At 37.4% G+C, this 10,949-nt stretch overlaps 1 protein-coding gene across 14 annotated transcripts in view; it reads left to right on the top strand.

The window, feature by feature from the left end:
* The first annotated feature begins 3,863 nt into the window (after positions 1-3,863).
* LOC108667835 (longitudinals lacking protein) overlaps positions 3,864-10,949 on the top strand; it is a 39,782-nt gene continuing 32,696 nt past the window's right edge. For 9 of the 14 annotated variants that reach the window (XM_018154909.2, XM_018154914.2, XM_018154912.2 and 6 more), the window contains exons 1-4: positions 3,864-3,982; positions 4,604-5,281; positions 5,825-6,034; positions 6,907-6,987. In XM_018154909.2, coding sequence (XP_018010398.1) covers positions 3,893-3,982; positions 4,604-5,281; positions 5,825-6,034; positions 6,907-6,987 — 1,059 coding nt within the window. In that variant the 5' untranslated portion in view covers positions 3,864-3,892. The remainder of the gene's footprint in view (positions 3,983-4,603; positions 5,282-5,824; positions 6,035-6,906; positions 6,988-10,949) is intronic. The other 5 variants (XM_018154923.2, XM_018154922.2, XM_018154918.2 and 2 more) reach the window with 1 other exon arrangement.

Below are 10,949 nucleotides of genomic sequence, written 5' to 3'. Positions count from 1 at the left end.
TAGCTAGAGGTCAGCATAGCCCAAGTCCACAGTGCGATTCATATACCTTCCCGAGCGTAACACAGCCGGGCATCTTCACGGCTTTCGACACAAAGCGCCCACCACAGGCCAGAGCACAACTGGCCGGAGCGCAGCAGGCCCTACCGCAACAGCTACTCCTAACGTAACCTAACCTGCGCCGCCTGTTGCGGTAGGGCCTGGGATGTGTGCCAGTTGTGCTCTGGCGCTGTGGAGCAGTGGCTGTGTTGTGCAAAGCGGATTTATTGTTAGCCGGAGTTACCCACAGCTCCTTGATCTGAAGCTATGTGTAGATATTGCATGCTGATGGTTGGCGTTGGGCCCAGGGCCTGTTTATGAGTGAATTTTGTTACCCACGGCTGCGTTCCCATTTAAAGTATCTTCTGGTACTGATTATAGATGAGAAAAACTACTCATGATGCACTCTGTGGCATCACTTGCAAAACACAGAAGCAATTAAAAAAAAACTTCTCGGTGAAATGGTGTTATTAGAATTCAAATGTATATATTTGTATTTATAAACCTAAAATGACCAAATTAAGCTGTTAGTTTAGGCATGGACACAAAGAGAAGTTGGATAAGGCATGAACATATAGAGAAAAAAAGCTACCACACCTCAGTGACAAAATCTGCTGGCCTTCCATATAAATCTTTTGTTCTGCTCTGCATTGTTTTTCTGCACTTTACCAATACAATATAATTATTGAAATTTTCTTTTATTAGTCACTGCATTTTGCTTATTTTTTTCTACAATTTCATTGCTCACTCGTTAAGTTATATTAATTAGTAACTAGATAGTAAATCCAGCATTGCAAAGGTTAGATGTTCTTAGAAATGTACGAAACCTGATATAAATCATAGCGTCCTAAAAATTGTGTGCCCTCAATGACAAAGTGCAAATTTCAATAAAAAATTATGTATAGCTGGTAGTAATCAATTGAAAACTGCTGGTCACCAGGTGGAGTTTTTTTTAGGAGCTATCAACATTCTGCATATTAGATTATTTCTAGATAATTGATTATTGAAGAGCTGTCTAAAGTAACCATTGTAGAGCTGTCTAAATTCTTTATATTAGATTGTTTTGATAAAGCAACACTAGAAGGCAAACACGTGAGGACATTTTGCAAGAAAACAGGACCCTGCCTCTAAAGGCACTTGGTTTCCAAGTTAGGTTATGTTTATTTTGAGCAGACAATTTTATTAAGTTCTTTCAGAAGATAACTAACTGCTGTAAACTTTATTAAAATGGGTATTGTCAAGTGGTGTTTATTTTCACTGTTGGTAGACGTGACATGAAATAAACCAAATTTGAGCGTGCGTGATATGTTATTGTAGAAAAGCATTCCACTAAAAAAATGATAGCTTGATGGACATTGGTTTTTTATGAGGAAGCATATTGAAACTAATATGGTAAAATGCTGAAGAATTTGTTTGTGTTGTTTGGTCTCCTATAAATTTGCTATAATTAGTTAACATGAAGAAATGCATCCACAATGAGACAAGGTGGCACCACATGAGGCTTAGCTGGCCTGCTAAGGATCTTTTAAGAATTCCAAGAAATGAAATTGAAGCCTGGCACAGTGGATAATATAGGGGGGTTATTTTAGAAATAAAATTTTCAATTTTCACGTGATGAATTGCATCAAATTGTTTTAAAGCCGCAAAATTAAGATTTCACAATAGTGAAATATACAATACATATCTCAATATGCAATCTCATTAAACATCTTTAGCAGGGTTGGTGATTTTTTGTTATTTAAAAAAAATTCATAACACTGCCCAGCCTAGGACCGTAGAAACACTGCCCTTGATAAGTCTTAGGCGGTGTTGCTTAAATGTACATCACCAACCCTGCTAAAGATGTACAATGAGATTGCATATTGAGAATGATTTTTGTTTTTTATGATTTTCTTATAGAATTTTTTTCAGCTTTTATGTCATTTTGAAATATTTTTTATGTTGCAATTAGCCTACTATCAAGAACAGTATATGGATGGCTAAAAGGGGCAGTTAATGCCTTCAAGAATGGCCAAGGTAGTGTTTACCAGTTTACCACTTAATGACTTTTGTGTAAACAATTATTAATAAGTCTATTCATTAGCTTTGTAAAGTTTATAAGGAGCAAAGTAACGAGCTAAATATTGACCATTTAACTGGCTTCAATATACAACAACACTTCAGGAATGCAGATCTTCTAAACATTGAAGAGTCACACAATAGATGAGATAGTAGGTAGCTGAGAGCACAGTGCACAACACTATCAATAGATTGACTAGTTATATGTCCTATAAATCTACCAGACTCTACCTTTTAACACGTTGACTACGATTGCTTCATCTTGTACTTTTGTTTCATTTTTCTAGTACTATTATGGAACAGGGTTGCCAGACTTTCTTTTTTTACCGGACAAATTCCACGATTTAGTTTTTTCAATTTAGGTGGTCGGCTAAAATTTATGATAGGGATTGTAAGGGGCGCTTCCTAATTAAATAAAAAAAATTTAATTTTTACACCGGAACCTACAAATATACTAGTATATATTGAGTTATAGGCCTTTTTGGCCTTTTTGTTCACGGACTTAATTGGCCATTTTTTAGGCCATCTGGCAACCCTGAATTATGTACCAGGAGAAATACATTTCGTGGTACGCATATGTACCAATACGTAGTCAACGTGTTAAACACACCAACTAGTAGTAACTGACTGCACTGTTCTCATTTGATTCAGACCAAGTAACCAATACTACTAAACATAAACTGAACGACAACCGAACAAACCTCAAACAACTTGAAACGAGACTAATGTTATGAGAAAAGCTAACACTGTTTGAAATAAACATGTACACAATTCAAACATTTTATTTCCTTTCACTGCATTTAATTATTTTATATATGGTATAGTTTTATAATTGTAATTGTTTTGGTTCTAGTCATAAATTCACATATTTAAAGATTGAAATTAAATATTTTAATTAGAATATCGTCAAGTGGGGTGACGTCAGCCACCGGGGGTGACTTTGGCCACCACTACAATAGAAACAAATGGAGCAAAACTAAATAATAAACGTTGGCCAAAGTCACCCCGGAGGCCAAAATCACCCCAGGCACTTAATCCAACGTTTATTATTTTGTTTTGCTGCCATTTGTTTCTGTTGTAGTGGTGGCCAAAGTCACCCCACTTGACGGTACTCGTATTAGAGTAGAAAATCTTTCTAAATGCCTAATAGGTCAACACAATCTCAACCAACCCTTCTTATATATGCTAGCTAACACATGTAAATTGTATAATGTGATTAATATATAACAAGTAGTCAAGTAGTTAAAGACTACTTATAGCCTTATAAGAATTAGCTAAGCTGCTAGCTATGTTATATGTACAATGTATTGATAACTTGATGCCTCTGTACCAAAAACATACAATTCATTGGAACGTATTACACACTAAGATTGAAGGCAACAGGTTCATATTCCATTTTGTCATAGAACATTTATACTAAACCATGAATAACACTACCTCAAAATAAATTGAAGACTGCCACTCAATATATTTAAATATGTAAAAAAAAAATAAAAAATCATGATTTTTTATAAAATCAATTGATTTATTCATATGATTTAGTCAGTTTGATAAAATCATTACCAACCCTGATCTTTAGATTTGCAAAATTGCAGTTTGAATTTTACAAACATAATTTTTGACAAAAATATAATGACCTCCAATATTGTAAACTCTTCTCTTATGCAGGCCATCATTACTAGATTCTTCCTTGCTGGATGTAATAAATTTTGCATTTACTTTATGGATTTATAAACCTTTTTTGTTATCTGTTATTCGGCTTACTCCACAATTTCAATAATGTTCTTCAACATAACAGATGGTCAAGATGTCCAGTGGGCTACTTTCTCTCAAGTGGAATCATCACAGATCCACATTCCTGCACGTGCTTGCCAACATACGACGGAAGGTCAGTTGTTTGTCGTTACTTTGGTAACTTGCGACTCGGACAGTAGCTTTGCTTATAGATGCAGGGAGCATGGCAAGCTTACCTTGTCTTATAAACATAAGACTAAATCAACTCTTTGCTTAGTTAAGCATGTGTTCTTGTAGTAAGAAAAATTTCATGAAAATGAGAAATTTTTGAACCATCAGTTTGTTTATTTGAGATCATTTAGAATTTAGTAACTGTTGCTTTAAATTATTGTCATTAGTTGATATTTTTGCAGATGGTTTAGAATAATTGAGAAGTTTTTAGCGAGTTTTCTCAATTATGAGTTTCATTCATACTCGGTAACTAGTAATTTAATTTAGTTACTACTGTACATATATGGTACTGAAACCTTATAGTTGTCAGGATAATGTTGATAATTTCTGCAAATGGTGTTGACACACGTAGTGGTTTATTTAATGAGGTCTTGGTTGCTTATCATTCCACCTGTTGCCTTGATGGATACTTTTCCTTGATATGCTGTTCAGATGCCTTGATGGATATTTTCCTTGATATGATGTTCAGATGCCTTGATGGAAGTATCCAATCTCTCGCCCTGTTGTACGATGTATAACCAAGTTTGTACTGGCACGTGTGCAGGAGTCGTACAGCGATGTCACCCTGGCATGTGCCGGCAAGTTTTACCCCGCGCACAAGTTGGTCTTGTCAACCTGCAGTGAATATTTCGAGGAGATGTTTGAGAGAACACAGTGTAAGCATCCTGTTATAGTTCTCAAAGACATTGGTGCTGACGATCTTGAGGCTTTGTTATCTTACATGTATGATGGTGAAGTGAACGTATTGCAAGAGAATTTATCTAGTTTAATTAAAGCAGCCGAATGTCTCAAAATAAAGGGCCTTGCGGTAGCTGACAGTGATCCAACTGACAGAACAAAGGAGAAAAAACTGCATCCATCAAGTGGCAGCTCCATTAATGCTAACAGTAATATTAACAATAGTAATAGAGATGTTCATAGAAATGAGAAGAGGCCAGTCAATGGAAGTGGCATCAAAAGAACTAATGTAAATAGTAGCTTTTCTGAAGACGTTGCACAGCCAATAAAGAGAAGACGACCAGACTCCCGCACTCCCCTCAACACATCAGCGTCTTCTGAGGAACAAGAAGCTCCTGTGACTTCTAATGAGAGTGCTGCTGCTCCTGAACCTGCCTCTCCTGTAGGTGAAGATGGTAATAATGGCGGCAGTGGTGGTGAAAGTCAGCCTGGGGATGATGCCAAGTCTGCTGAGGCATCAGAAGAGGCCAACAACTTTCTCCAGGTGAGACCAAGTATTGGATAAACTCTTCAATTCTCTTCCAACTGACCAAATTTAATGTTTCTTTGATTCATGTTTGTTAAGTCCTGAAAAAGTTCAAGTTTTTTGTTGCTACCGCTTGAAAGGTAGAAAAATGCTCGATCTCATTTGATAACCTTTAACTTTGATGCTGGAAATTACTTCTCAATCTTAGCTCGCTATTGTGAGCAATAAAGCTTGTGTTGTTGTTACGTGGATACTTTGGCTGCTGTTGTTTCTTATAAATGAAGAAAAACCTTAGTGTATAGTGTGCTGTTTTAGGCAACTGATGCCATCTCTTCCATGCTATAATGGTATTCATTCAATATTTCATGCACTGGTGTACAATAATTTTCATGTGTGGTAGTAGAACTTAATGGAAATTTCATCAATAGATGATTCTTCTTGGTTTAATAATACATTATATATATTATTTTGATGCAATACAAGTTTAAATATTTTGTTTCAGTCTAGTTTGAGTTGTGTTTTCATTGCGGCCATTTAATGTAAGTTGTGTCATCTGCTCAGGACCTGAATGTAGACGCGGGCGTGAAGGCGGAGCCCGTGGAGGTCCTGGACGCGGATGACCTCACATTTGACGGCAGAGAAGACGAGGACGCGGGGCCTGACCATCCTGGTGAGGACCTCCCCGACTTCACTGAAGAAAAGTTCTCTGGAGGTGAAGGCGAGGACCCCTCCCTCTGGGGCGGTACTGATGAAACTGACCTCTTCTCTCAGGTGAGGACAAATGTGCTTGTACGAGCATCACTTCATGGCTTCAATTATATTTTATCAGATATTTCACAACCAATAAAGTGGCCCAAATATTTGCAATATCTTTATAGAATAAAACGTTTCAAAGAACAGCTCCATTGTCAGTTATGCAATCCTAGAATGCACGAAACAATCAGTTTTCTTTATATATCCTGTTAATATAAACTCACTGTCTGAAGTTCTCTGTCCTAACTTGTGCTACTGACAGTGTGTATAGTTGGTAGCTCTGGTAGTTAACCATCGAGATCCACTCTACGGCTATGCTACGTTACGTTTTGTGGCAATGCTTCAAATCTGGTTTCGTCGTTCGCTGTGAATCACTCGTATAGATAGAATAAAAAGCTCTTTCGTATGGCTGTTATAGTTGGTCTGCCGTACTTCTTGTCTACTATAAATAAATTTTGTTTTGGTCGTCATGAAGTATTACGTTTATACACGTGCGTATTGATTGCTCGGTATGTCCTTGACTTCAGCTTCATGATTTATTTTAGTGTTGCTTGCTATATTGCTTCATGAATGTACGCAGCAACATTATGTGTTATGATGTTAGGATCTCCAAAGCTATAAACATTCCCTTCCCATGACTCGTCTAGATCTATGATTTGACTTCTAATCTTAACTGATCTTTCCTTTGCGCCTTACAGCCGAGCCGTGCAAATCTATGGTATGACTGTTAGTCTTGACTGATATTTCCCTTGCGCCTTACAGCCGAGCCGTGCAAGTCTATGGTATGACTGTTAGTCTTGACTGATATTTCCCTTGCGCCTTACAGCCGAGCCGTGCAAGTCTATGGTATGACTGTTAGTCTTGACTGATATTTCCCTTGCACCTTACAGCCGAGCACGTCGAATTTCGGCGAGGATGACGTTAAGAAGGACGCTGCAGGCGGAGACAAGAGTGGCAACACCTCGTCATCGGTGAGTGTTGCCTTCTCCTTATTGTTATGTGAGCTGCCCAGTCTTGATGAAGTGAGGCTCTCGTTTGCTTTACCCTTGCTTCCCGTTTAGTCATGGCAAAGAATATATTAGTTCAGTCGTAACATTCAAAGCGACGATTTTGTAGGTATTGTCTCTGGTCTCGTATCACTAATATTTTCGGGGACTGCGCGTCACCATCATTCTTTGGTGACGTAATCGTAATTCACCATCATCATTTCGTAAATCGGTTTTATGCAATTGCGTTGTGCTGTCTTTCAGTTGATACCAGCTCGTATCTAAAATACGGAAAATTGAAACTTGAAAGTTTTCAAACCCTCACGTACGTTAAATATCTCAAGTCAAATGGAATAATTGCTATCACAACATAAAGTCATCAGTGATTGAATGTAATAGGCACTATTGTCTGACAATATTTTTCATTTTTCATTTTTTATTTTCTCATTCCACGTTTTCTTAATTTATTTCGAAAATTTGGTTGAAATGATGCTGTTCATTCGTACCTGTCACTAATTCGGATTTCAAACGACACCGAAGAGTTGCTTTTTTTATTGTTGATAGTTCTTCATGGAAATCGAATAAGCCTAGAACGTCACTCGCTCATCTCTTGTTGTATAAAATAAAGTAAAATTCAATTCCTTTCCTTGCGTCATGTTCGAAAAAGTTTGATAGTTCGTGCTTTTGATGATCGCTGCTTGTAGTCGGGAGTTGTGTTTTTCAAAGTGATATTAATTTGGGCAGGGGCTAAAGCACAATTTCGGCAATAGCCGAGGAGCGATCAGACTTGACAATAGAGCTTCTATTTATATTCGTAATGCTTGCTCAGTCGCTCACTGTTATCATACATTGAGAGTCGTCAAGCTACTTGGAAGCCTTATCTTGAGAATCATTTGATAAGTCAGATCACAGGCTACAATATTAGCGTTTACGTTCGATTACTGTCTGAATTATTGTAACTTTGAATTACATCACTTATACTTCAAAATGAATGAATTCGCACGAATTAGAGAATTAAAAAACATATGACCCCTTGTTGAGCGCGTTCCGAGTCAAGTAAGCTCTTAATTATGCAGTTAGTAGTCTCGCTTCATCATACTGTGCAGCTTACTTAACTTCCTCCAATCTTGTTATTATTTCCATGATCTCTTACTTAAATTTTAAGTGAACTCGAATGGGCCCCGATTTGGAATGGAGTTCTACGTCTCCTTTATTTGCCGGTCAAAGCCGATATTTAATACATTAATTTCTTGAAGTCTAGGGAATCAGGGCTGTTTACTTGACATTATTAATTCTACACCTAACTTGAAATTGAATTTTTCAGTATAAAAGCAAGACGTGAAACTCTATTTCCGAACTGAACCAAAGTAGCATCGTTTGCGAAAAGTTGAATTAACATTAATCCAAATACGCTGTTTCGAAATTTGATGGAGTTTTTGTGTAAATGAATGATGGGAAATGCTCAAGTCTTTATTCCTACTACCCATTAAGCTACTCTTATCCTAGATATTCCATAGATAGAATGGTTGATGCATAGCCTCAAGTTTTTGAAGATGCCATGCATGTTAATTTCTGAGGAATACTTGTAATACACTCGCGAAGATGCTATTTTGCGCGTTTCTATGTTTACTTTGCTTAGGATTCTGGAAAAATCGATTCGCTTTGTGCCATGTTCTTTTTGCTATTTATATCGTCCGTATTGACTAAGCACCGTCGTCTATTGTCTTATCTTCTAATGGAGTTGAGTTTCCATCGCTTTTGAAACTTGCACATTTATGAACCAACCATTAAAAATGTTTTTTTTTTGTCTCTTCCTTGGAATAACGTATTTACAGCAACTGAATGTGGGGGTAGTGTTGATATCAGTTAATGAGTTTAGGACAGTTGTTAACTGTAAAAAGTCGCAGATTTTCCGTATATACTTTCTTCATTAAGAGCCGCGTCTGTTCTCAGGTAGGTTATTGTTCTCTGATGGTATACAATACGCCGCTCCCTCATTAGTCCGTCCTCCTGCAGGGCTGAGACGTGCAACTGCAATGCGTTAGTCAGAAGTGGAAGTAGCAATAATCTTGAAAAGAAGAAGTAACTATTAGAACTATTTCGTGTTTTAGAAAGGAACTTCTTAGTCCGAAGTTTTTTCAAATCTATAGCGCGTATATCTTTATGTATTATGTCAGGTGCTGCACTGGTTTGATAACGTATGGTTAAAAATTTGATTCACATTCATTTACAATACCGCTTTCTTTATATAATCTGTCTCCAAATCTCTGAAGATTTCTTCGTCCGACAAAATTTTATTGAGACCGCTTCGCCAAGGACTCGTTTGGCTCACTTGTTTGCTTTATGTATGGGTGCTGCTGAAGCGTTTGCGGTCGCCGCGTAATACTTACCTTCTGCATGCAGTAACAATTATTGGATTTAAAATTGTTGTACTGCTCAGCTTGCAGTTTGTTCCACTACTGCGAGAAATAATCTGTTCATATATTATTTAAATTGAATGCCCGCAATGTCAGGCTCTTGTTCAGGCCTTTAACAATTTTGTATTCACTTGATTCCACATTTGACTGGACTGCATTTTTTGGATAGGATTCCTCGTTGATCAAAGATTAATTTAGCCATTGACCATAGGCTAACATGTAGTGGCCTCATTTTTTTAAAGGTGGCTAATTTTTCTAGCGGCTCTGCTGATTTAGGTTTTGATCTTGTCTTGTGATCAATTACTGTTAATTTATCTTGGGGTGTCATTTACCCCTTCATTCTTCGAAAAAAGTTTGAAGTTTCTCCAGTGGCCATGAATCGAAGTTTTCAACTAACCCAAGTGCTGATACTAGCAATTTAATTTCTAAATTTGTCGCTTGAATCAAATCATTAACTGAAATGAATAGATTCAAAGTCTGTCATAGCATTTTACTATGGGCGTGCTAAGGCAGTTCAACTAAAGAAAGTAGTCGTAAGGCTTTATGTTGTTCACATGTTTATCGCGCTTATTTTGGAGGCCCGGGAACAATGAGAACATTTGCGCGCGCTGCAAAAAGCTGTCACGTGAGCCCGTCTTTTGTGTCTCACGCGCAAAATTGCTGGCTAGGGTCTGAATTTAGTCATGGAATAATCGTAAAATTGTCTCAAAGTCAGCATTACCTGAAACATCAGTTGGTGCACACATGTTTGCCGAACCATATTTAAAGTTAGCAATACTCGAATGCAACCGTTGGCGCACACATGTTTCTCCAAACATATTTTCGATGCCAAATATATTATCGATGTAGTATAAGCTTGAAAGCAAACGATATCTGTCAAGTGAATTCTGAAACTGTTACGCGTATCTCTGGGAATTGATGTGGAGTTTATTAGAGAGTACTTTGACTACTTCTGGTGAATTGCTTACTCGTGTTATGTATGGCTTTAATAAAGCAATCAACCACTCAGTCGTGCATTCTTGAATGTTATCGACGAGGCACTATTTTTTTCTTTTGTTATTCAACTCTTCAAAATTGACAACTGAAGATGAATATGCTTGCATATATTGTTTTTAGCCTCGTTGAACGTTACCTATTCCACGGCTGCTTCTGGTATTACAGCGCCTCTAACCGATTGAATATTTGAAAGGAAATCTTTTTGGTACGTATTTCGGCCGTGACACGTCTGGTGTAGTTGGGTTGAGACGTGACAGCAGAAAAAACGGTGTCTATGAGTTAGTGAGATTCAAGTAAGGGCGATTTCGCGTATTGTTTAAGGCCGAAACTGAGCATTATTATTTTTTTGTGGTTCTAGGTATCAATGTATTCCATAACTGTACGCGCTGTTTCATTTACTTGACTGGATAATTGGTTATGTCGATCTCAGTAAGAAACCTATATTGTGGGTCGGCGCTATTGATGTGATCTACTACCAAGTTTGGGAGGTCATTCGCATGCGGAGGATATCTCAAGAATTTTTAGTTCGTGACT

Source organism: Hyalella azteca, unplaced genomic scaffold, assembly GCF_000764305.2.
Source record: "Hyalella azteca isolate HAZT.00-mixed unplaced genomic scaffold, Hazt_2.0.2 contig8176, whole genome shotgun sequence".
Lineage (NCBI taxonomy): Eukaryota > Metazoa > Arthropoda > Malacostraca > Amphipoda > Hyalellidae > Hyalella > Hyalella azteca.
The sequence above is the reverse complement of the archived record's forward strand: the minus strand, read 5'-3'. Positions and strand labels throughout refer to the sequence as shown.